The sequence below is a fragment of the Tamandua tetradactyla genome, chromosome 16 (assembly GCF_023851605.1).
Source record: "Tamandua tetradactyla isolate mTamTet1 chromosome 16, mTamTet1.pri, whole genome shotgun sequence".
Taxonomy (NCBI): domain Eukaryota; kingdom Metazoa; phylum Chordata; class Mammalia; order Pilosa; family Myrmecophagidae; genus Tamandua; species Tamandua tetradactyla.
This window is the reverse complement of record NC_135342.1, coordinates 84,175,463-84,202,195: the sequence shown is the minus strand read 5'-3', so window position 1 is coordinate 84,202,195 and position 26,733 is coordinate 84,175,463. Positions and strand designations below refer to the sequence as shown.

General features: G+C 45.0%; 1 protein-coding gene and 1 long non-coding RNA gene across 2 annotated transcripts; one reads left to right on the top strand and one right to left on the bottom strand.

Moving 5' to 3' along the window:
* The first annotated feature begins 6,906 nt into the window (after positions 1-6,906).
* On the top strand, positions 6,907-19,234 carry PRDM7 (PR/SET domain 7). The gene is made up of 11 exons (XM_077133351.1): positions 6,907-6,992; positions 8,121-8,233; positions 8,546-8,669; positions 8,938-9,045; positions 10,298-10,347; positions 12,105-12,219; positions 12,912-13,013; positions 13,234-13,505; positions 13,842-13,909; positions 14,775-14,968; positions 16,707-19,234. Exons 2-11 carry the CDS (start codon positions 8,171-8,173, stop codon positions 17,837-17,839), a joined length of 2,229 nt encoding a protein of 742 aa, XP_076989466.1. The 5' UTR covers positions 6,907-6,992; positions 8,121-8,170; the 3' UTR covers positions 17,840-19,234.
* Positions 12,419-14,922, bottom strand: LOC143659939 (uncharacterized). The gene is made up of 3 exons (XR_013163813.1): positions 14,754-14,922; positions 12,899-12,949; positions 12,419-12,453 (listed from the first exon to the last, which is right to left on the bottom strand). It is a non-coding gene; the product is annotated as an uncharacterized LOC143659939 (long non-coding RNA).
* Positions 19,235-26,733: the final 7,499 nt, after the last annotated feature.

The following is a 26,733-nucleotide window of genomic DNA, read 5'->3' as shown; positions in this document are numbered from 1 at the left end:
ATCAGACTATAGGGTAAAGGATGATATTTTCTGCATGTTAAAATTTCAGCTTCTCATAAAACCAAAGGAAGAGATGTTTATTTGGTCCAAAATTTAAATTTTTTATAACACATTATCTCATTTAAACTGTCTGATCAGTTTATTTAAAGAATCTAATTACATGGCACCTAGAATAAGGAATAAGATCTTGTTATTCTGTACAGGTTAATGGATATATTCTCGAGTATTTTGAGCAGAAAATAAACATGTATCTGCAAAGTCACCATGAGAGATTGAAGGGAAATTGGAATTATTGAACTTCCCCACCTGGGGAATTCCTGATATTCTCTAAGGCATTAGTGACTCACAATTTAAGAAGCCAAGCCCTCAGTCTTGAGGCATACCCTTAGAAACTTATTTCTGCAACAGTGAAGCTAAGCTTGCATGCAATGATGCCTGAGTCACCCCAGAGAACCTCTTCTGTTGCTCAGACTCCCAGGGGTGTAATTCTCCCTGGCAACCTGGGCCAGAAATTCCGGGATGAGCCAGGCCCTACCAGGGGTGTAATTCTCCCTGGCAACCTGGGACAGAAATTCCGGGATGAGCCAGGCCCTGGCATCAAGGGATTGAGAATGTCTTCTTGACCAGAAAGGGAAAAAGAAAGGGAACAAAAATAAAGTTTCAGTGGCTAAGAGATTTCAAATACGGTGGAAAGGTCATTCTGGAGGTTACTCTTATGTAAGCTTCAGCTGGATATTACATACTCCCACAGAGGCCAACCCCAACCAAGAGTCTTCCTGACAACTTAAGGAGTGCCCTGGCACTAAATCTAAAAGAACTTTTCTTAGCTTATTTTTTTCAGAAACTGAAAGCCTCCAGGCTGATCCTTGGCCAGATACACCCTGAAACCCAGAAGCACCGTCTCTCCAAGAACATCCACCAGTTTCATCCCTCTACCCCAGAGGGTCACACCCTTTCCAGGATGGAGAAGTTAAAATGGTCATTGCCCAGACATCCCTGAAGATTGAAGGAAAGGTCAAATGGGAGGGAGGAGGGGTAACTAGAAGTTAGGGTTTAACAAATGGCTGTGACTACAGCAGAAGGAAATGCCTGAAGTTGTTGAACTGTAATCTACTAGCTACAATCTTTGATAATGATTGTATAACTATATTGTGAAAGAAAGGTCAGTTGTCTGTGTTTGTATAAATCTACTTCTGGATATTTCATTCTGTTCGACTGATCTCTTTCTATCTATCTCTGTCAATACTATACTGTCTTAGTTAACTTATTTCTATCTTAAATCTTAAAATCAGGTAGATTGCAATGCTAAAGGGTATGGGATGTTTGGGGGTTTTCTTTTATCTTGGTATTGTCTTTGGGAGTCATGCAAATGTGGTCATGGTGACGAATGCACAGCTATCTGATGATACGGTGAACCACTGATTCTGTACTTTGGGTGGACTGTGTAGTGTGTGACTATGTCTCAATAAGTTTACACTAAAAGGCATCTTCACTGGGCATGGAAAATGGAATTGATCTACTAGACCTAATAGGATTGCCTAGAACTTTTGAGAAATGTCCCAAATAGCCTGGTGTCATATCCTCAGATCCAGAGAAGACTTTATGTCCCTCGCTAAGGGTGTTTCCTGCTGGGAACCAGGAATTTCATCTGGAGGGGCCTTTATCTACAGCCAGAATTGCTTCTGAAGGACCTTCCCATGGGCAGCTATGGCTTAGATGCTTTAATTTGCCACTTAGGGAGCTCAAAAATGGGGCTGTACAGGGAGCGGCAGCCGCTCAACACTCAGCTGCACCGCTACAGTCATGTGTCTAGACACCAAAGGGATTTTAAGACTGAGACTGCCTGGAGGCAAGACTGGGCGTGATGATCCCTGTGACCGAATGCTACTAATATTTGTAGAGCCCCAACATAATTCAAGCAGCATTAAATATGGTGTTTTTATGCCAGGGAAGGCTAACTTTCTTTTATAACTTTTTTTTATATTTTCAATCTTAAATTAATACAGTTATTTATAATAATAATAATAATATTTAGTTATCAGGACTAGAAACTCATGAACAGTCCAGGGAGTGATGATTCATGCCCCCTCTAGGAGAAGTATGAATTTTAAGTCTAAGACATTATATCAAATTAGAAAATATTGTATTCAGATTGAACAGAATTATGTGGAAATGTGTGATTCCTGATTAAAATATACCAATCATAGACAACAGACAAATCCTTAAAGAAGAAGGGGAAAATTGTTCACAATTTTTCGTATTTTCAAAATAGACTCAAATGTCTCCAAGTCAAAGATTTATTCCTTGAAGAACTAATTCTACTGTGATTGAAACCTCACAGGAGGAATCGAGAAAATGGCGTTATTGCATTGAAAAATTTCCACTTACAATACTGAAAAATGTGAATTGGCTATTAAAATAACTAAAAAGGATACTCACAATAATAGATGTGATCATTTAAACAACAAAAATACTTCATTAAGTTCGATATGAAGCCTGGAAATAATTTTAATAAAATGGAAATCTTTGAAATCATGAAATGGCCCCTAATATCTTCAGATAAAAATATACTTGATATACTTGTCTACTTATGATAATTCACTGTCATTGCTATGGATTAAAGTCTGTTTTAAAAGCTTTTTAACCTGAAAACAATGAGTCTAAGTCATCACAAATTTAAACAGTTGGGATCCAACGTGTTGCTATTTTCTCCCTTCCTCGACCTCCCCATTCGGGTGTTCACTGAAAATTTTGGGTGGGTGACTGCTGATGGCTTTTATTTCATCCCCCTGAGGCTGGCTCAGGAAGCCCAGCTAACACCCAGAAATCCCTGAATGTCACTGACACCTTCAGAGCTCCACAAACACTTCCCTCACAAGTGGTTTCCTTCAGTATTAATTTCAGGACATGTGACTAACACAGAACAAGTGCCCAAGTCAGAGCGTCGTTCTGTCAACTCCAGTCTCTGAGCCTTTTCAGAACACTTGTGTGTGCAGAACTGAGGCAAAGCATCCTGATACCTGCCCTTCTGGTGTTCACTGTCTCTGGAGGAGACGTTAAACGATGTGTCGTGTTGTTGGAAACACAGAGATTCTGGTGAGCTCTGGAGAGGGGCCAATGCCGGACTTGAATCTTCAAACTGCTGCAGTCTAGGCCAGTACCTAGAAGAACGCCATTGGAGAGTCTGGTCTGTGGACCCTGTGGCTCCCCTCGAAAAAAGTGAGGTTGTTCGTGTCTCAAATCCTGCTTTGAGCAGGTGCACACAAGCTGCCTGGTATTAACGTGGCCCCAGCATCACCACTGCTGAGGCCCTACAGGTCACTGTTCAAGGCGGAGCCAGGACTCGCATCTCCGTGGGTGTCAGCCTGCGTGGGGCACAGCACGTGTGGTCCAGACTTGGCAATTGTGTGGGCTCATGCGCGGTTTCCAGACTGAACGTACAGGGCAATTCCACGCCTCCTGCCGGCTGCCCGCCCATCGCACCACCTGCCTGCTGAGTCTCTGTGATGGGATTGGGGGCGAGGACGCAAGGCCGACCCAGGGCCATAGGGCAGCTCTCCCAGTCCTGCCTCAAACCGCAACCCCCACCCTCAGGAAGCAGCACCACGTCTTGGTCTAAACACCACCTGGAAGACAACCCACTTGTCAGACACGTGAGCTAAGGCTGCAGACTCATGACCAGTGTCATGGGAAGATGCGTGAGGACAAGGGGTCCACTGGTCCAGCTCCCCTTGGTGTTGTCCTATTTCAGAAATGTTTGTGCAAACAGAAGACACTAAGTCCACATGAAAAGAAAACAGAAATCACTCATGTAGACACAGACATCAGCAGCACACAATGAAAGAAACCTTTTAAAATTCTAAGAGAAAGGTAAGCGTTTGCTTTTTTATTTCCTGGCTTTCTAACAGTTAAATAATCAGAATGAGTGAGGATGGAGCAAGAGCAGTTAGGCATCCACGCTCACAGCCAGCTCTACAGCTCGTCAGAACTTATGAGAAAGTCACGAAAGTTCAACAAGGAAAGAAGAATTAAAACTGAAGAGACCGAGGACTGCGCCAAGAAGTCACACAGTCCAGGCAGAGGAAATGAAGACGCAAAGGAGGAAGACTGGGGCACCAGGGCTGCAGCTCCAGCCGGGGAACTAGGCCTGGGGCTGGGTGGGGGTGGGGGCGGAGGCGCTGCAGAAGCGACTGTCCCAGCTGTAAGAATTGGATGTAATCGATTAGGGCTTGAATTTGACACAGTGAAAGGAAGCAATGGGAGTAAGTTCACAATTATTTTGAAATGCTAAGGGTGATAAATAGTGGGTCTAATGAAAATAAAGTGACATGTGAAAGCAATTGCTGAAAACAGAAAAATAATGTAAATAACCACAAAACAGCAATAAATATTATTTACATACATAAAATTATTTAAACAGTAAATTAGCTTAACAAAAACCATGATGTCATTATTTTGGTAAAAGATTAAGACTGGGAGGCGGCAGACAGTGTGTGGAATCACAACTGCTCCTCTTTCAAAACACAAAACATCTATACATTGTTTACAAACTGAGAAATACAAAATTTTAAAATGAAAACTATCAAAACACTGAGATACACAAGGAAGAATTAAAACCATTGAAAATAGTCTCCTCTGGAGAGTGGGGCTGAGCTCAGGAAAGGAAGAGATGACCCCATGCTGCCACGTCTGCCTAGTGACAGAGCTTCAGCAAACCAAGAGGCGCACAGGGGCTCGATGCCCACAGCACACACAGGAGCGCTCGCCCGTAGCCAAGGCGGCCAGGCAGAGAGGAGCTTCTGGTCTGAAAGGGTTGTGCTCTGCAGAAAACCCATGCTCTCTGAATCCAATCTTGCAGAACTATTTGGGTGGAACCTTCTGCTTAGGTTGTTTCCATGGAGATGTGAACCTGCCCACTCAAGGTGGGTCTTAATCAGCTTGCTGGAGTCCTTTAAGACAGCACATGGAGAACCCAGAGAGGCTAAGAAAGGAACTGCCCAGGAGAAACCAGACGGCTCCGCTGGAGCTGAGAGCCCTTTTGAAACCAAACCAGGAGAGAAGGGCCAGCAGGCACTGCCATGGGCCTTCCCACCCGACAGAGCAGCCCAGACAGCACTGGCATTTCTTCAGGGTCAAGGTGTATTTCTCTGGATGCCTTAGTCTGGACATTTTTATGCCTTAAAACTGTAACCCTAACCCTGACTCTGACCCCAATCCTCACCTTATCCCTACTGCTGCATAATATTCCATCGTATATACCAGATCTTGTTAATCCACTCATCTATTGATGGGTGTTTGGACTGTTTCCATCTTTTGGAAATTGTGAATAATACTACTGTGAATATTAGTGTGCAATATCTGTGTCACTGCTTTCAGCTCTTCTGGGTGTATACCAAGTAGTGCTATAGTTGGGTTATAGGGCAACTCAATATTTCATTTCCTAAGGAACCACCAAACTGTCTTCCATAGTAGTAGCTGTACCATTATACATTTCCACCAGCAGTGTGTATAAGTGTCCCAACTTCTCCACATCCCCGCCAACATTTGTAATTGACTGTTTAAAACAGCCATTCTTATAGATTTGAGGTGGTATCTCATTGTAGTTTTGATCTGCATTTCCATTATAGCTAATGAAAACGAGCATCTCTTCATGTGCTTTTGAGTCATCTGTATTTGCTCTTCAGAAAAATGCCTATTCATATCTTTAGCCCATTTTATAGTTGGGTTGTTTGTACTTTTCTTGTTGAGCTGTATGATTTCTCTATATATGCAGAATATCAGACCTTTGTCCAATATGTGATTTCCAAATATTTTCTCTCATTGAGTTGGATGCCTCTTCACCTTTTGGACAAAGTCTTTTGAGGTACAGTTCCCATTTACCTATTTTTTCTTTTGTTGCTTGTGCTTTGGTTGCAAGGTTTTATATTTGGGGCACCTTGATTGGGAGCATAAATATTTATAACTATGATTTCTTCTTGGTGCATCATCCATTTTATTAATGTACAGTGCCCTTTATCTCTTGTAACATTTTTCATTTAAAGTCTATTTTGTCTGATATTAGTATAGGTGCCCCAGCTTTTTTCTGGTTACTGCTTGCACCGAATATCTTTTTCTATCCTTTCACTTTCAACCTATTTTTACCTTTGGGTCTAAAATGAGTATCTTGTAAATAGCATAGAGGTAGACCTTATTTTTTAATCCATTCTGCCAACCTGTCTCTTTTGATTGAAGATTTTAATCCATTAACAAAGTTATTACTGAAAAGGCCTTTCTTACTTCAACTATCTTTTCCTCTCTTTATTCATCAGATCCATTTTCTTTTCTCTCTTTTTATCCTTTCAGTTGCCCTGGCTAACACCCTTCAATTCTGCACCCTTTCAGACCTCGCTGTGCTGTCTCCCGTACAGACGCTCGGCTTCTACTCAGCCGTGAACGTGTTCAACTCGCCCTCATGTCTGAAAGACAGCTTAGCTCCATAGGGAGTTCTTGGTGGCCATTTTCTCTTTCAGTATCTTGAGTATCTTACGAACTCGAACCTGATGGATCTGGGGCGCCCACAGGATCCCGCGGGGAGCCCGCGGAAGCCGAGGTACGCGAGAGGCGCCAGCTCGGACCACACGCGCGCGGCCCGGCCCCCAGCACAGCCGCGACAGGGCGCCTGCGCATTGGCGGCTTCCCGAGGGGCCCTTCCGCGAGGAGCAGGGCGGAGCCTACCTCAGGGGCGGGAAGACTGGCACTGCCTCTACCACGGAGCCCATGACTGACAGGCGTGGGCCCGCCCATGCTCCGCCCCTTGAGCCACTCCTGACCACCGATTGGCCTGGCCGTTCTGCTCGCGGTTCTGATTGGTGCTTGTGTTTGACAATCCCACCACAGTTCGGTTTTCACCCTCCGCCACCTGTCGGCACCTGAGCGCGGGAAGCTCGGGGCTGCTCAGAAGACCAGCCGGAGACTCCGACAGAACTCCCGGCCTTTCAGACCTCGCGAAACCTGTATAAGCCCTCAGGCCAAAGCGTCAAATTGCAGCTAGGAGACCCCAGAGCCCCTGCCCCTGAGAGGCTCCAAATCCCTCAGCCTCAGATCGCCTCTGCCTGAGAAACCCTGATCCTCGCGCCCAGCGGCCCCGACTTCCCCAGCCTCAAAGACCACCGAACACCCCAGCCTGCGAACTGCAAGCCCCTCAGGCCAGGAGTCCCCAGATCCCCTCAGCTGGACAAACCCTAAATCTCGGCCACAGAGACCTCCATTTCCCCGCCTCCGAGAAACAAAACCTCCTCCACCTGATTGACATCCCCCCCCAAACCTCTCTCCCTCAGGGACCCCAAAAAACCTCAGTGTCAGGAACCCCAAACGCCTTTAATGAGAGACCCCAAATCCCCTCACCTGTGAGACCCCAAAACACCTACCTCTGAGGGATCCAAATTCGTCTCAGCCCAGAAGACCCGGCAGTCCTTCAGCCCGTGAGACCCCCAATCTCCTCAGCCTGAGGAGCCCGAGGGGGGCCGCGTCCCCTGGTCCCGGAAGACCCATCAGTCCCCTCAGGCCGCCTCGCCCCAAGTTCCCCAGAGCCCCGGGCTAGAGACCCCCGGCTGGGGACCCCGGGCTGGGAACCCTGGGCTGGGGACCCCGGGCTAGAGACCTTCGGCTGGGACCCCGGATTAGAGACCCCTGGGCTGGGAACCCTGGGCTGGGGACCCCGGACTAGAGACCCCCGGCTGGGGACCCCGGGCTAGAGACCCCCCGGCTGGGGACCCCGGGCTAGAGACCCTCGGCTGGGGACCCCGGATTAGAGACCCCTGGGCTGGGAACCCTGGGCTGGGGACCCCGGACTAGAGACCCCCGGCTGGGGACCCCGGGCTAGAGACCCCCCGGCTGGGGACCCCGGGCTAGAGACCCTCGGCTGGGGACCCCGGGCTAGAGACCCCCCGGCTGGGGACCCCGGGCTGGGAACCCTGGGCTGGGGACCCCGGGCTAGAGACCCTCGGCTGGGGACCCCCGCCCTCCCATGAGGAATGCCGGCTTCCCCTCGCTGCGGCAGGACCCTGGCCCCGGCAGGTGGACCCCTCTGACAGGGGACGCCCCGCCCGCTCATCGCCCACAGCTCCTTCTCTTCTCCGCAGGCGCCTTGGCCCCGGGGCTGGGGGCTGGGGGCCCCGGGAGCCCCCGCAGCATGAGCTCCGACCCGCAGCAGAGCCGCGAGGAGGCTGCAGGCAGAGCAGGGCGGAAGCCCGGGGTGAGAGTCGTGGGCCGGGCTGGCGCGGGGAGGGCAGAGCCCCGGCACCCACCCCTGGTCGCTGACTGGGAGCCGAGTGCCAAGGCCACTGTCACACCTGCCAAGGCCAGCCACTCACCTGCCCTGAGGCCAGCATCACACCTGGCACACCTTCTGCAAACCCAGGGAAAGCAGGAGACTATGCTGTGCTCCCCCAGCTACTAAGAGGAAATCTGGGGTGTAGGGAAGGCCCGAATCCCCATTTCACAGGCTGCCCAAGGTGGGAAGGCAGCTGTGCTAAGGAGTCCCAGTGGCATCTGTTACCTTCTCTAGGCCAAGGATGCATTCCGAGACATCTCTGCGTACTTCTCCAAGGAAGAGTGGGCAGAGATGGGGGACTGGGAGAAGCTCCGCTACAGGAACGTGAAAAGGAACTATGATGTGCTGACTACCTTAGGTAAGGGGAAGCTGACCCCAGAGCTGCTGACCCCAGAGCTGCCGATCCAGCCGCCCTCTGACCCTGCAGCAGTCTGGCTCTCTTAGGTGCCCGCAGCTGCCCACAGTTCCCTTCCCTGTGGAGAAAAATCTGCAGGGAAAGTTTGCTTTTTTGCACCAGTGCAGGGCTGAATGCGAACTTGTCTGACTCTTGCAGCCCATCTGACTGGGCCCTTCAGGCTTTGTGGCGCTCTGCATCACCACCACCCTTCGCGTTTCCTCCTTTCCAGGTCTCAGAGCCCCTCGCCCAGCTTTTATGTGTCACCGCCGGCAGACCATCAAACCACAGGTGGATGATGCCGAAGATTCCGATGAAGAGTGGACACCCAGGCAGCAAGGTGAGGGGCCAGAAGAGTTTGGAAGTGTCAGCCAATTTTCGGGAAAAAGCAGAGGGAGAGGGTGCTGGCTCAAACACCTAAGTATTCAACAAACACTTACAAGTTTGCAAAGGTTACATACAGTAAGAGACCATTCATATCAAGTTTCCAAATGTGAAAAATAATAACATATTATTTGTAGATACACTAATGAATGCAAAATATATGAAATCTGAACGTGGATAAGAAATACCAAATTTGGAATAGCTGTCATGACTAGAGAAGGACGAAGGGCCAACAAGGGGTTTAGCTGTGACTTGGTTAGTTTTTCATTTATTGTCTGAGGCAGCTGTGGCAGAATGTTGAGGTCTGAGTGCATGAGAGGGGGTGAATAGGTTTTTGCAGTATCATTCTCCATCCTCTTCTATCTGCTTAAAATTTCTCTTTTTTTTTTTAACAAAAAGGAGATTGTTTTTGCTAAACATTGTTAATTACTCAAAAAGCAGTTAAGTAAGCCTTAAAGCCAGTTAAACTGTAAACCTAGCAAAAAGCTTTCTAATACCAATTTCATAATAATTCAATGTCTTAGATGAAATGTCTTAAAGAAGTGGTTAACATATTATGTAAAAATACATAATTTATTTACATCTATTTAATCACAGCACACAATCCTCTCTCCCCAAATCAAACCTGTTCTTTTATCTACCAGCATATGGTAGATAAAACTATGTCCAATCTTTATAAAATAAGAAGCTCAGTTCCTTCCAGCTGCTCAGACAGGAGGCTTAGATGAAGACGGAGTTAGTCTGCCTAAACTGAATAAATTAACTTGGAGCTGGTCTATGACCCCCCATCTATAGATTTCAAGTTCCTTTGGCTCTGAAAAGAGGTCTGAAAGTCTAGTGTTGGTTGGTCATGAAAAAGAGAGTCTTCATAGGGAAATACATTCTTCCTGGCTTATCACACATCTTCATCAGGACTCAGAAATTTCCCAACCCAATTTACTTTTTTTTTAATAAATGTAATGTTGACCTTATGAATTCAAGATGAAGCAAAGATCAGGTTTCGTATATATTTTTTTTAACATTTTAAGAAAATAACTACTTGATGCTCCAGTAGAAGTATAGGCCTTAATTAATAATACTGCAGAAATCATTTTAAAATAACCCTCGAGTAATGCTTGGATACTTTTTAGTTCAAAGTTCTATGTTCCCACGTGAGTATCTCCAGAGTCCAGAAACATTTAACAACCAAGTTTCTCATCATCTTTTAGTCAAACATCTTTGTGTGACCTTCAGAGTAGAACAGATGAAACACCAGAAGGTAAGTTTCCCCAAAATCCTATTGTCAATAAAACCTTCCTCAAGGGTCCAAAGACAAATAAGAGTAGGAGAATATGCAGACTATCCTGGGAACTGCTTACCATTTTAACACAATGTACAAATCAGCAACAATAACAGCTACCACTTGTTTTATTTTTACACTATTTTGGGCTTTACTTTAAGCATTCATATGAAAAACCTTACAAACCAACTCTAGGAAATAGGTACTATAAACTGTCACCACTTTATAGATGAAGAAACTGAGGTACAGAAATGTTCAACTATATGCCTGAGATCCGAGTATCACTGGTGAGACTAACACAAAGTCTCTTCCGAAACCACTTACTTGCTCATTATGTGGTTTTATAAAGTTCAGGCTGTCTCCTCTACATGTGCAGCTGATTCAAACCTCAGCTCTTCTCTGCCATGCTAAAGTGAGAGATGTTCTAAGACACTTGATAGGGTTCCTTTGTCATTCCATTATGTGCAAATAAAAACGACATTTGTATGGTAGATGTTCCCAAATGTAGAAGGACAGACGGCCCTCACTGTCTGGGGCTCCCACTCTCATAAGAGGAAAGAGCCCCCATTCCCGAGGAGCTTCAGGTTTGAGAAACAGGAAAATGACTTAAGGGCTTCATAATGGCCACACGTTATTCAGTGGAAACATCCTTCTAGAATTGATTCCAAATGTTCATTGCTGTAGGAGGAAGCAAAGTTCTTTCCTCTGGGTTCTGATTTTTATCATATTTTTTGGAATCATTTGCTTAGCCTGCCTGCCCTCTGCGTTGTGAACCCTTTGAGAGCCTAGACTATGTCAGATTCATCTCAGAAGTCCCAGGCCTAGTTCAGGGCACTTGAAAGCCCCCTGAATATTTTCTGAATGCTTCTGTATTTACAGATTAAATTAGGAGTGAAAAAGTTAAGGAATGCTGAAGATCATATCTATAAATTGGATTTCAACTATAGACATGGTTGAGGAGGTGATTTTATAGCAGGACTATGAGAAAAATTATTAATAACTCATATGTATACTTTATCCAATAGCTCACACAACTCTTGTGAGCATTTTTACATCTAACTTTCAGTATGACCTTATGAATTAGGACATGTGCCCATTTATAGATAAGGAAACTGAGGGAACATCAAGAGAATAAGCTAATGTACACCCTTACCAAGAACCAGCAAATGTAATTCCGAAGTCAAACATTCTTTCCAGGATATGCCAATTTGCAACATTTTGCAATGCTTTCTTTGTTGTACAGATAAATTTCTGCCAGCCATTTCTTTGTTTTGTTCCCAATTTCATTTCTTCATCGCCCTCATTTTCCAGATGTGTTTTGTCCCCTCTGTACTTTTCTACATTTTCTCTCATCAAATGTCCTTTTCCTCTCTTTCTTTCTCTAGCACTTACTCCCTTCTTTTGTAGACCTTGTTGGTTCTCTAGTTGCTCTTCCCAAACCTTCTCTCTACCTTATTCACACTTAGAGGGAGACATTTGAGAGAAATTGAAAAGAAAGGGCCTGAAAACATAGGTTCTAGTTCTGGACTCGCTACCTCTTAGCTCTTCCTCTTCCTGCTGGTCCTCATTTTCTCCAGGTACCTCCAAGGGCTCTTAAAGTACCAGTTAAGGTCATGTATTGAGTATGGCACAGCCCTTTTTAAAGCACTAAGGAAATGCTTGTTGTCTTTTAATATGTGACTCTCATATTAAAGGGAGTGTCCAGGGTACTCACAAGTAATGAATCTATTTTGAAGGAATTATCAGGAATGGCAAATTCACCAAACACAACTGTCTCAGAGCAGTTCCAGAAGCTGGTGTCCCCTACTGGAGAAGCAAGAGTCTTTGGACAGCATCCTAGACGAAAATTGAGTAAGAGAAACTATTATGGGAACTAGTTCCTTGAACTCTTCTAGAAAGGTCCATAAGTATGGTCTGGGCTTGTGGGACGGACTTTGGACAGGCCTGGGTTAAGCTGGACCAAGCTCAGCCCAGAAGTGTTGAATAGCAAGCACATTAACTTCAAGGTAACATGCTTAGGTTACAGTCTATATAAAAAAGTTGGGACGTGGGGAAGATCTACATTGTCGGCTCCAGATTCCTAATCTGTAAAATAGAGATAAAGACACAGAGCTTAAATATTGCTTGAGAACATTAAATTGAATATAAAAGACCTGACAACTGCAAGGTGTCCAATAAATCCACCTGTGGTGTTCAGGACCTTACCTTCTTCAGTGTTGTATGCCCAGCCTTCACTCAATGCCCAACACATAATATGCAGGCAAGGAAAGTTTTCTGAGTGAATAAATGTGTGGATGGAAAACTTTTTTAAGTAAGAAGGTTGGTAAATTAAACCTGATAATGAGAGGAGCCAGAATCTAAAATTGGATTAGTCATCAGTAGTCAGTGTGGTTGTGGTATCTTAGTCTCCAAACCAACAGTTTTGGGGGCGGGGTGGGGGTGGGACAGAATACATAGGAGAAGTGATGATTTAGTGGCAGGAGATTTCACATTTTCTGATAAAACAGGGACTAGCACCAAACTCACTCACCTGCTCTCCTTAGAGCCCAGAAGAAAGGAGATTGAAGTGAAGATGTACAGCCTGAGAGAAAGAAAGGGCCTTGCGTATGAGGAGGTCAGCGAGCCCCAAGATGATGACTACCTCTGTAAGTGAGCCCCTGCTCTACTCACAGAGAACACTTATATTCTGGAACAATAATTTCCTCTCATCATTTAGTTCCCAATTATTCCCTCTAGTGACTTGGAATATAGGACTGAGGCTTAATAATGTAAGCTCCTGGGCTCTACCTGCTCCCTGTTCTTTACGTCCAGGAATATACACATATCCTGCCCTTCCCCTAATCCCAATCCCAATTCCTCCTCCAGACTGCGAAAAATGTCAAAATTTTTTCATTGACAACTGTCCTGTTCATGGGCCCCCAACATTTGTAAAGGACAATGTAGTGGACAAGGGGCACCCCAATCGCTCGGCCCTCACTCTGCCTCCTGGACTGAGGATTGGACCTTCGGGCATCCCAGAAGCAGGGCTTGGAGTGTGGAACGAGGTGTCCAATCTGCCTTTGGGTCTGCACTTTGGCCCATATGAGGGCCATGTAACAGAAGATGAAGAGGCAGCTAACAGCGGATACTCCTGGCTGGTGAGAAGCACCTGCCCCTCCCCTTGTCCTCTGGGTTCCCACATCCCTTCCCCGCCTCTGGTGGGTCATTGCCTCCTATATGCATGGGGATGACTGAGTGGTCTTTGCATGAACGTGGAACTCCTCTCTAAGGATCAGGGGGTCTGTGGGAGCTGAGTGGTACTGATACCAAGAAATGGCAGTAGAAGTGTCTACTCTGACAAGTTGATGCAGATGTGTAGATGGTGAAAAGGAGCATGCCATGTGGTAACAAACTGATGAATCCTTACAGGGTGGTGGTAAAGTAATTCTGATCATTACACAAAAATCCCTTTAACTTATTTTTCTAAAATTCAGATCACTAAGGGAAGAAACTGCTATGAGTATGTGGATGGAAAGGATGAATCTTGGTCCAACTGGATGAGGTAAGGACAATAGATTATTGGGTTTCCAGAAGGAAATTCATATCTCACAAGCCCAGGTCCCTTTCCTACTCAGCATGCCTCCCTCAGTAGCTTTTAAATCCTTGGTTATTTTTTTTTCTCCATTTGACACTCTTTCATATCTTGAGACACTTAGAAACAATAAGATAAAAATATATAGTAGATGTCATCTATCCATAAAGCTCTGCACTAGACAAAATCTTTTTGGCCCCTGTGAAATTAAAACTAGGTGCTGAAGGCTGCACAAGAGTGTGTCACGGTATGCTCATGGGTACGTGTGTGGCATGACCCAGCCCCTCTCCTCGAGGGTCTCTCATTTTATCAGGGTATATAAAATGTGAATGAACTGTTATCATTCTATGTTATCATGCTAAGACAAAGAAACCACCAGGTTCCTCTAGGAACCTGGAGGAGGCAGGTGAGATACCTTAGGTAAAATGGGGAGATTAGAGAAAAGCCCCTCAAAAGAAGATAAATTTGGGATGAGAATTAAATGATGTGTAGTAACTTAGAAGCAGAATACCTGATCAAATACCAAGTTCTGCAGTATTAAACAAATTAATTTAGAGTGTGGGGGTGCTGGAGATCACTATTTTGTGGCTGTCTGGAATCAGGCTGAGGGAGAAGACCATCCTGGGCAGAATGAGTAGGGTTGAGAGGTGGGAATTCACATAAGTCGTGAAAGGAACCAGGCTGTGAACAGAACGTTCCCTGAGGAACAGTGGGGGCAGGAGGGGCAGTGACAGAGTGGGAGGGCCTTGAATATCAGTGGGAGCAGGCACAGATCTTAAAGAACATCGAAACACATTGCCCATTGTTTGCTTACCCTGGCTCTGCGTCACCTCAGGTATGTGAACTGTGCCCGGGACGATGAGGAGCAGAATCTGGTGGCCTTTCAGTACCACAGGCAGATCTTCTACAGGACATGCCGGACCATCCAGCCTGGCTGTGAACTGCTGGTCTGGTATGGGGATGAGTATGGCCAGGAGCTCGGCATCAAGTGGGGCAGCAAGTGGAAGAAAGAGTTCACAGCAGGGAAAGGTGGGCACCATCATCTTTCTCTAAAAATCTTTTTAGAGAAAGAATCCTCTGTCTTGTAAATTTTTGCAGTCCAATTTTTAAGGAGAGTCTAAAGTCACTAAAATTTCAAGTCAGATGCTTCAAAAATTAAGAATTCACTATATTTGGCTTTGACTCATTGGGACAATTTTTATTTTTTTCTGATTTTGTTAATCCTTTGTACACAAAATATATAACAGAATTAGTGCTGAAGGGTCTAGAGGCAAACACAAGTTCTCAGGCGCCTACCAGCTCTCCTCAAGGCAGGTTTCTTCTGGTTCTTTTGGCTGTCTCTTAATTTCCCCACACTTCTAATTAATTTGAGTACATTTTTATTCATTTATTCATTGTGTTAATTAATTACGATGTAAATTCTCACTTCATGCCAGATAGTGTTCAGGAACTAGAAATTAAGACTGAACCAGAACATCAGTGTACCTGCTCTCAATCAGCTGACACAAATGAAGGAAACAGATAATATATATGGATGTTACACTCACACATCCAGGCATATGCATACGCCTGAGTATATATATCTTCGGCTGTTAGTGTCTGAAGAGCAGCAATCCAAGGAAAGGGCCCAGGGGTTAGAGTGAGGGGATGGGTGCTGCAGAGGACACTCAGGGAAGATCTCTTTCTGGGAGATACATTTGAGCAGAGTCTTACAAGAAAGTGGACTGAGATCAGCAAATATCTGTGGGATGAAGAGAACACATGGAATAAGTCTGGTGAAGGAAGCAGAGAGTATAGGAACTAAGGTCAGAAAAGTGCACAGAAGCCTGCAAGTGGAGGGCCTATGCATCAAACTAAGAAACTGGGGGTGATTCCAAGAGAGTTGGAGACCAGTGTGAGTTTCAGCTGGGCTGCAACAACTTGCTTAATATTATAAGACAGACTGCAATGGGAGCCACTCAGAGGTGGAGGCTAAGGTGGGAGTCGAGAGGGATGCGAAGTCTGATTGGGGATATTATACTAGGTTAGGAGTGAATGAAGGAAATCATGTATGAGGACAAGGTGTGAGGCCTGAGACCATGGAAACATATATTTTCATTCTCTGATTTGTGGGAAACCAGGAGAGAACCATGTCACAAACTAGGGGCAGCAGGTGCCAGAGGCCTTTAGCCAACTCTGTCTGGCTCCCACTTCCTGATCAAGGACCTGGCACACAGTGGCTCTCAAATATGTGATTTTGAATGGGAAGACTCAAGTGCATATTACTCACAAATGTTCTTTAACCACTGTTCCACATTGCCTTGACATCTGGGGACTCCAGGCTAAGTGGATCCTAACTCAGTGGCTCCCTTCTCTTCATAGTCAAAGTCACTAAGGAATTTCCCCAGGTCATCAAGAATGTCACTTTTCAATAGAATAAAAAGATGCAGACACTATCATGGCGAGTGATGTGGCTTAGAAGACATATAGTATCTGGGGAAAGGCTCACAGCAGTGTAGGCAGTGAAGCAGCCTGTGATGCTACTGAAGGTCTCTAGTCTAGCTGATATGCAGAAAAGTTCCTTGATGGGGTTTTCTGGATTGCTGAAGAAGGTGTAACGAATAAAATTGGAATAGAATAATGGAACTATAAAGGAAGACTCTGTGGGAGACAAAGCTTGTATTGCTAATCATCAAAGGTGGTTAGTGGGTAGATCTTACCCAAGACAAGGCAGACATCCCAGGTGCCCTTATTCATATATACCCTGACTAATAACTTTCTCTTTCAGCAAAAGTAAAGCCAGAGATCTATCCGTGTCCCTCCTGCCTTCTGGCCTTCTCCACTGAAAAATTCCTCAGCCAGCATGTACAACGCAATCACTCCTCTCAGATCTTCCCAGCAACTTATGCAAGAAAGCACCTCCAGCCACAGGACCACAGGCCAGGAGAGCAGACACATCAGCACCAGCAGTGTTCTGATCAATGCAGCTGGAACAACAAAGCGGAAAGTCAAGAGACAGAGAAAACATCCAAACCCTTGTTTGAAAGCATAAGGCAGGCAGGGATTTCAGGGGCCTACTCCAGCCCACGCAAAGGACAAATGAGAAGCTCTAGGGAGGGTGAGAAAACAATGGAGATAGAGCCCAGCCAAGACCAGAAAATGAATCCTGAAAAAACAGGGACATTATTCGTGGGAGTAGGAATCTTAAAAACTGCAAGAATCAAGTGTGCAGAGTATGAGCAGGCTTTAAGTGTTAAGTCAGCCCTCACCACCCACCAGAGGACACACTCAGGTGATAAGCCTTATGTCTGCAGGGAGTGTGGGCGAGGCTTTAGTGTTAACTCACACCTCACCAGACACCAGAGGACACACACAGGGGAGAAGCCCTATGTCTGCAGGGAGTGTGGGCGAGGCTTTAGTCAGAAGTCAACCCTCACCACCCACCAGAGGACACACACAGGGGAGAAGCCCTATGTCTGCAGGGAGTGTGGGCGAGGCTTTAGTGAGAAGTCAGCCCTCACCAGACACCAGAGGACACACACAGGGGAGAAGCCCTATGTCTGCAGGGAGTGTGGACGAGGCTTTACTGTTAAGTCAGCCCTCACCACCCACCAGAGGACACACACAGGGGAGAAGCCCTATGTCTGCAGGGAGTGTGGGCGAGGCTTTAGTCAGAAGTCAACCCTCACCACCCACCAGAGGACACACACAGGGGAGAAGCCCTATGTCTGCAGGGAGTGTGGACAAGGCTTTACTGTTAAGTCAGCCCTCACCACCCACCAGAGGACACACTCAGGGGAGAAGCCCTATGTCTGCAGGGAGTGTGAGCGAGGCTTTAGTGATAACTCACACCTCACCAGACACCAGAGGACACACTCAGGGGTGAAGCCCTATGTCTGCAGGGAGAGTGGGGGAGTCTAGCAGTAAATCACATTTCAACAGCCATAAGAGGATGAAATGTGTCACCCCACACCTCCACCATCCCAGCCCTGAGTAGCTTCTGAGCAAGACTTCTGACCCCTTACACTCTAGACTATAAAGAGAGTAGAAATAACTAGGTACACAAATTCTGCCTCCATGACAAGGGATGAAATAGAAAATCAAAGAAGGTTCCTTAAGTGATCAAAGGATTGCCATGTTGAGGTTTCCTTTCTCACACAAACCCTAACCCTTTTGGTGTTTTCTATTTGTGTTTGGTTTTTGCCATTTGTGCTAATAAATTTTGCCTCTAAAAAGGGCTGTAGTCCAAACCATATGCCACACTCACTCACACATACACAATCAGTGATGACTGAGGAGTCATGACAAGCACAGAGAACTCACTCTCTCGGCCCAGTTTTCCACAGGAATTCAACTCTTGAAAGGACCTAAGTCTAGAGGCAATTTAGTTAAAATATTAGAGAAGTGATTCTTGGACCAGAGAGAGAAAGCTAGGCTTTGAGAGTTAGCTCAAGCAAAGAACCCCCCTGGTGCCCTGGGAAGTACAGCCTCTCCTGATGGACACTCTGCTACCATGGACCCTCCTAATGCCTCTTGCCTCCTGCTTTACCTTCTGTCTCTGCACCTTGTTCTCTCTCGGAGCTCAGTCTCTGTCCTCCATCCCCAGAACCCCTAAACCACATACTGCCAGCGCATCTCTAACAGTTCTCAATGTTGCAATAGTCCTCAGAACCTAGAGCCTCTAAGCCCTGCCCCAGGTCACCTTGGTTCAGAGCCTAGGGCCCCTGGCCACACCCTTTCCAGTACAGCATCCCCCAGGTTAAGCTCTTCAGCCATGCCACCCCCACCCCCTACCCCCAGCCTTCGCATTCCATGACCTCAGAGACTTAGATTCCCATGGAATGAGGAACAGCTTATACAGGCTACTGGTGCCCAGAACCCATAAGTGAACCTGGGGGTGGGGAGGCAGGGGGAGAAGTTCAGCTGTGTCAGTTACCTGGTCATTGCCTCTCATCTCTAAGTGCTGAGGGACACTGCAGGGGGAAGAACTTTCCCCTGGTTCTGATGACTTGTTGGCCAGGCTCCCTCAAAGGCCATTTCCTTCTCTGCTTGACAGGCATGATTGTCTCCAAGGCTAGGTGCAACTTTCCCCACCTGCCTTCTCCCCTTCCCCCTTCAGGCAGCTAGGTGCCCCTGAGAACACCAAACCTGGCTGACTTGAAAGGTGGCCCAGGGTTGTAACAATGTTTTTGCATTTTTCAATATCTTCCAACTCCTCCAACTTTGTTAGCAATTATGTGCATTCCTGCACATGCTCTCTCAGCTCTGTGCCTTCAGTCTCTTCCCAAGGTTAAACTCCATGGGAAAGTGTGCTCAGAGAGATTAACATTAAGAAACAGTTAATTTTGTTGGCAATAAAGTGCAAGCACTCTCTTGGCTCTGTACCTTTTTTGATCAATGCAGACTATTATGGCAAGGAACTGCTGTCTCTTCTCCCATCATCGAGGATGAGGGCCCCAAATAACCTCCAAAAAAATCCTTACTATCTTACTTCCTGGACCTGTCCAAGTCGTTCTCTGGTCTGTTGTGCCCCTTGCAGCTCTGTGGAGGCTGTCTCTGTTTAGTAGATATGGTTGTCTCCAAGGTTAGGTGCAACACAGCCCTTCGCGTTAAGCAGAACAATTGGCACAGCTGGCATGATACAACAGACCAAAGCATGAGCAGGGGTGGGGAATCCGTGGGGGTAATCCCGGGATGGACTGCTTCCTTGATGTGGGGAGGGGTTGTCCACTTGCCTGATTTCTTGCAGATCTCTGCATGAGTGTGGAGATGCTCCAAAAACGTCTAGAGGAATAGAGTGCATGAAATTTAACAAAGATAACAGAAGTGCTGCTGCTGCAGTTTTCTGACCATTATTTCCAATATGGCTAGCTACAGCAGACTGTCTCGAGAAAGATAAATCTGCAAGTCCAGGGGTGGCCTGCTCCCTTGATGAGGGGAAGGGTCACCCACTTGCTTGACAATTGCAGACCTCCATGTGAGTATAGGGACACCCCCAAAATACCCAAAAGAATATAGAATAGGACAAGAACAAATGATTATGAAATTTGGTAAAAATGGTAGACATGATACCGCTGCAGTCAACCAGCCTTTGCTGTGTGCAGTATGGCTAGCAACAGAAGACTGTCTTGAAAAGGACAGAGAAATCTGCAAGTTGAAGGAAGAGTTGCAGTTAGAAAGAGATATGCAGACATCTATCTCTACTTTAATATCAGGTCTCCAGGTCTTTCAGAGCTATTAGATAAGAAAGATGATGATACAGAAGTGCTGGCCTGTCAGATTTTTAAACTAGGTCACAAAAAGACCTGAACAAAGGTTAGAACTATCTCAGCTAAGTAGGATTGGGTCTGTCGTGGTTAGGGACATGTGTCAACTTGGCCAAGCTGTGGTACCTGTTTTTCTGATTGGGCAAGTGCTGGCCTATCTATTGCAATGAGGACATTTCATAGGATTAGGTCATGATCACGTCAGCTGCATCCACAGCTGATTCCATTTGTAATCAGCCAAAGGGGAGTGTCTCCTACAATTAGTGATGCTAAATCTAATCATGGGAAGCCTTTTAAGGAGGACTCAGAGGAGACAGATCCCATTCCTGCTTCGCCTGGTTAGCCTCTCCTGTGGAGTTCATACAGACCATCCATTGGAGTCGTCAGCTTCACACACAGCCTGCCCTGTGGATTTTGGACTCTGCGTTCCTGCGGTCATGTGAGACACTTTATAAATTTTATATTTGCAAGTGTTCCCTGTTGATTCTGTTTCTCTAGAGAACCCTAACTAATACAGGATCCAAACACCTGAAACCCCTGGGAGGATGAAGATAGCGATACCAATATTGAGGTGATAGAAGAGGAGACTCCCAGCCTCCAAGTTCAAACCTCTTATATTAAGGAACGCTAAATCAAGTAAAGCATGCCTAACCCAAGCTGGGGTATTCAATGGTGCACCTGTAAGTGAAACTGTGTTTGTAAGGGAGTACTCTGCTAGGGAACTGATTCAGTTGGGAAAAACCTTTTAGCAACACTCCAAAGAACCTTTAGCAGCTTGGATGGTGTACTGATAGGATTAGCTTAATCGCCAGAAAGGAAGAAAAACTTAGTAACATCACTACTAACCCAACATTAAAATAAAAGCTTTAGTAGCCCTCTAGAGTCGCCTAGTGGTTCAAGAGGTTTATGTAGTGGGGGAAGCTATGGCTGACCTTAGTGATCTAGACCAGAACAGAGAGCGAGTTAGAAAGAGAATGGGATCAAAACCCAGGGAACAAAAACAAGAACAAGTCTCCACAAGAGAAAATCCAACAAAGGACCCCATTAGACTAACCCATAAAAAAATGTGGGCTGACCTCTTGAGATTAGGCATTGCCCACGAGGAAATATATGGAGAGTCAAATGTTGTTTTAATTCGTATCTGGAAAGACTTAAAACCTGAGCAAAAATTTACTAATCTGGTAACTATGAAGAACAAGTAATTGTGGTGCCAACAACTCCAATGGCAGATGATTATCTGGAGTGAGCACCCCCAGACCCTCTGTTCTGACAAGAAGGCCAAAGTTGCCCTGCATAGTAGGACTCTACCAGAGTCACATGTGACATTCACTGTCTGTCGGGGCCACTAGGAATATGCAAAGAACATGGGCATTAATAGACACAGGAGCTGAATGTACTTTAATATATGGAAATCCTGAAAAACATCAAGGACACTGAGTTACTGTCGATGGTATGGCAATTCTTCCATACAGGTAAGATGAACATGTTTAACTCTTGAAATCGGTAATTACCCTCCAACAGAAAAACATTTTAGGGATTGATATTCTATTGGGCCATACCTGTCACACTACTTTGGGTGAATTCCACCAATGAATACGAGTGGTAAAAGCAGTCCTGAGGGGGTAGGCTAAATGGAAACCAGTCATTTTACCAAGCCTACCGTGAATTGTGCACCCCAAGCAACACTGACTCCCAGGTGGGCATCAAGAAATAATTGAAGCAATCAAAGAATTGGCAAAAGTGAAAATTGTATAATCAGTGCAAAGTCCTTTTAACAGAACTGTCTGGTTAATAAAAACAGCCTGATGGCACTTGGAGAATAGACTATAGATTATTGAGAATTAAATAAAGTTATTCCCCCTACATGCTGCTGTACCCATGTTAGGCCAAACTACTTGATCAAGTGATCGCTAAGTTAGGAATCGCTCATGCTGTAATAGACCTGACAAATGTTTTCTTCAGCATACTCTTAGATCTTCAATCCCAAAATCAACTCATCTTCACATGGGAAGGTCAACATTTACCGTCATGCCACAAGGATTTTTACTTTGTGTCATAGAATGGTTGCCTGGGATCCATCAACTCTAGATTCACCTTCTACTGTTCTGTTATCCCATTATATAGATTATGCTATGCTAACCTCTAATTTTCTTACAGATTTAGAAATTTCCTCAAGACTTGCCTGTGACAGGTTAAAGGACAGAGGATGGGAGGTCAACCTGACAAAAATACAAGAGTTTGGGATGGCTGTAAAGTTCTTGGGTTTCACCTGGTTAGGTAAGACCAGAAACATTCTGGAAAATGTCATCGAGAAAATTCTGCAATAGCCTGTCTTTGATACTATTAAACAATTACAAGTTTTTATAGGACTTTTAAATTATTGGAGGATATTTGTACTACAATTAGCCCAAGTTCTTAGACCTTTATATGCACTTATTAAAAGAGAGAAAACATGGGACTGAGGAAAGCAGAGGCAGGAGGCTTTTGACCAAGCATAGCTCTTGGCCACCAAAGCCAAAGCTTTATGCTCCCCTCTACCCCAACACCCACGTGAACTTGAGGTAACTAGAAATGATAAAGATATGAGTTGGGGCTTATGGAAGAAACAGACTATCATGCCCGTGGGGTTTGGTCACAACTCTGGAGAAGGACAGAAGCCAAATATACAATAATGGAGCAACCATTACTTGCAGTGTATAAGACCTTCAACAAGTGGAATCAATTACAGGAGCTGTGTTAATAGAATAGAAGAATGGCTTATTAAAATAGCAAATAAGACAATTTACTAAAACCTATTCCCTGCAGAATTGGACTTCTATATTAATAGATTCTCTTACCTGCTTAAACAAGGCTCCAGGCACTGCACTTGGTGTCTCCCCATTTGAGTTATTGGCAAGGCCAGTTACTACAGCCTCCAAAACTATAAAGGTATCAATATTCTGGTCATGCCCAAGAGGTGGATGGAAATACCCTGTTACTAAGGACACCTGTAGCTCTGCCTGCTGGAAAGGGTTCCATCGCTTTGGCCTCCAGACTGGCTCTCCTGCATAGTGCCTGAGGGTGCTGTGAGATAGGCCAATGGAACCCTGACCCCATCTTCCTTGTCTCAAGGACCAATGATGCTACAATATGAACGATGCACCAGGGATATATCTACTTGGGAAATAATAGCCAGAGTGATGTGGTTAGAACCTAAAAGGATGAAACTGGCACTAAGGCCTGCTCTTATGGAGGGACAGCATGTGTGGAACTGTAAACCTAATGGCCACCCATTAGCAACAGGTATCCTAGGTCTATGGGAGAATGTTCTACAGTAATTCTACTCACAGAAGATCTTTCCATTTTGGTATCCACTAAACATTTGTGTTCAAGCCCTGTTCTACTTTACTAGCTGCTGGAATGCAATATACCAGAAACAGAATAGCTTATAAGAGGGGGAATTTATTAAGTTGCAAGTCCACCGTTCTAAGGCTGTGGAAATGTCCCAACTAAAGCAAGGCTATAGAAATGTCCAATCTAAGGCATTGAGAGAATGAGATATATATCTTCATTCAAGAAGGCTGATGATGTTCAGGGTTTCTCTCTCAACTGGGAAGTCACATAGTGAAGATGATGACACCTGCTAGCTTTCTCTCCAGGCTTCTTATTTCATGAGGCTTCCCCAGGGTCATTTTCCTTCTTCATCTCCAAAGGTCTTAGGCTACCTGGGTTCTGTGGTTCTTTCCAAAATGGTTCCCTCTTAAAGGGCTCCAGTAAGCAACCCCACCTTGAATGGATAGAGATACATCTCCGTGGAAATTATCTAATCAAAAGTTACCACCCACAGTTGGGTGGGTCACATCTCCATGGAAACAATAAAAAAAGATTCCACCCAGCAATACTGAATGAGGATTAAAGCACATGGATTTTCTGGGGTCCACAAATTCAAACCAGCACATTGCACCTTTTGGAGCCCCAAAAGACATGTTCTTTCCAAATGCAAAATACATTCATTCCATCACAATATCAAACAGCCTTAAGCCATTATTACAGTTCAGTAACAATACAAATACAATACAAAGTCACAAACAGTACAGAATCTCATCAAAGTCTGTTACAGGCATGTTCTGTCCTAAGGCAAAATTCCCCTCTGCTCTGGACCTGAAAAACTCAGAACAAGTTATTTGCTGCCAACATACAAAGGAGAGACAGTCATAGGATGAATACCACCATTTCCACAGGGAGAAATTGAAAGGAACACAGGGATCACTGGACCCAAGCACTTTCGAAAATCTGCAGGGCAAAATCCATTAGATTTCAGGATTTGGGGAGCCAAGATGGCGGCATAACGAGGCATGCAATTTAGTTCGTCCTCCAGAGCAACTAGCCAGGAACAAGACAGAACAACTGCTAGGGCCACATCAGTGACCAGACACACAGCATCTACCAGTCTGGGCAAACTGGACCGGCTGTAAGCCCCTGCAGAACCGCAGAACCGTGAGTTCCCCAAGCCATGGACGCTGGCGCCCCTCCCCCACAGGCTGCTTCCCAGAGGGGTAAGGAAAGAGACTTTACCAGCAGCAGGGGCTGAGCGCAACCAAGCTTTAATCGTGGAATTAACTAATTCTGACTAATAAAAATAGGCCCCCTGCTCAGCTGAACCTTGAGTAAAAGCTGAAATTGTTGGGTTTTGCCCCAGCACAGAGTGGGCAGGGCTGACAGAAAAAAGCAAAAAAAAAAAAAGAGAGGTTTTTTGATTGGACAGCACAAAATACTTGAAGGGGGCACATAGGACCTGGAGATTACCAAAGCAACATAACAACTTAAGCTCTTGATTGGCAAACCCTGCTGTGAAAAGGACTTTTCTTTCTCTTTTCTTTTTTGTGCTTGTGTTTCTATGGCTTGACTACTCATTGGATACAGCTGCAAGGCTTCTCAGGCTCCAACTGCCCCAGGCATGGGCAGAATAAGCTTGTCTGAGAGCTTGTCTGGAGCTGGCACCTTTCTCAAGAGAGGGGTGGGGCCCAGCTCAGGTGGAATCCCTCCCTCAAGGAATTCAGACCCCAGGGTCTGGAAAACTGAAGTGATTAAAGCCAGCCTACAACCTCTCCTCTACCTCAACCACGTTCCCAGCAGGGAGAGTCTGCTGAAGTTACAGGTGCCTCATCACCTTATGCTGGTAGGACCCACAGGCAGACAAGCACCACATACTGGGCAGGATAAGAAAAACAGAGCCCAGAGACTTCACAGGAAAGTCTTCCAACATGCTGGGTCTCACCCTCAGGGAAAACTATGCAGATGACTCTTTCCTCCTGAGAGGAGGCCAGTTTGGTCTAGGGAAATCTGACTGGGGTCTAGAATACCTAAGTAGACCCTCTTAAGGGGGGAAAAAGGCACTATACAGGCAGGGCAAGAAACAAGAAAACAAGAACTGAAAAAACTGACCTGTTAAATAAAACCTAAGCTAGAGGTCTAGAATAAGCTAAACTGAATGTCAAAGAACATATAGACAACAAAGTCATCCACCAAGAAAATCCTAGGTGAAAACAATCTCCAGAATAACTAAGGAAATTAAATGCCTAGACACCAGCAAAAAACAACAAATCATATGAGGAAAATTGAAGATACGGCCCAGTCAAAGGAAAAAACTAATCATTCAAGTGAGATACAGGAGTTGATACAATTAATTCGGAATGTTCAAACAGACATGGAAATCTCATCAAAAATAAAATCAGTGAATTGTGGGAGGATAGAAAGAAGGCAAGGGATGAAGAAAAAGAAGAAATTCAATGTCTGAAAAAAAATCACAGAACTTATGGGAATGAAAGGCAAGTAGACAAGATGAAAAAAAATGAAAACCTACGATGTTAAATTTCAAGAGGCAGAAGATAGGACTAGTGAACTGGAGGACAAGACATCTGAAATCCGACAAGCAAAAGAAAATATACAGAAAAGAATGGGACTCAGGGAATTGAATGACAACATGAAGCTCATGAATATACGTGTTGTTGGTGTCTCAGAAGAAGAAGAGAAGGGAAAAGGAGGAGAAAAACTCATGGAGGAAATTGTCACTGAAAATTTCCCAACTCTTATGAAAGACTTAAAATGACAGATCCAAGAAGTGCAGCATACTGCAAACAGAATAGATCCAAATACACATACTCCAAGATATTTACTAGTCAGAATGTCAGATGTCAAGGAGAAAGAGAGAATCTTGAAAGCAACCAGAGAAAAGCAATCCATCACATACAAGGGAAGGTCGATAAGACTATGTGTAGATTTCTCATCAGAAACCATGGAGGTGAGAAGATAGTGGTGTGATATATTTAAATTATTAAAAGAGAAAAACTGCCAATGAAGAATTCTATATACAGCAAAACTGTCCTTCAGAAATGAGGGGGAAATTAAAACATTTTCCGACAAAAAGTCACTGAGAGAATTTGTGACCAAGAGACTGGCTCTGCAAGAAATACAAAAGGCAGCACTAGATAGAGATAGGAAAAGACAGGAGAGAGAGGTGTGGAGAACAGTGTAGAAATGAAGGCTATCAGTAAAGATAAAAAGAAGAAA

Bases quoted from the DNA above. Each gene is read 5' to 3' on its own strand.
- PRDM7 (XM_077133351.1), top strand. From the start codon at position 8,171: ATGAGCTCCGACCCGCAGCAGAGCCGCGAGGAGGCTGCAGGCAGAGCA. The intron at 12,220-12,911 runs GTAAGAGAAACT...TGCTCTCCTTAG, and splicing joins GCATCCTAGACGAAAATTGA to AGCCCAGAAGAAAGGAGATT. The intron at 13,014-13,233 runs GTAAGTGAGCCC...TTCCTCCTCCAG, and splicing joins CCAAGATGATGACTACCTCT to ACTGCGAAAAATGTCAAAAT.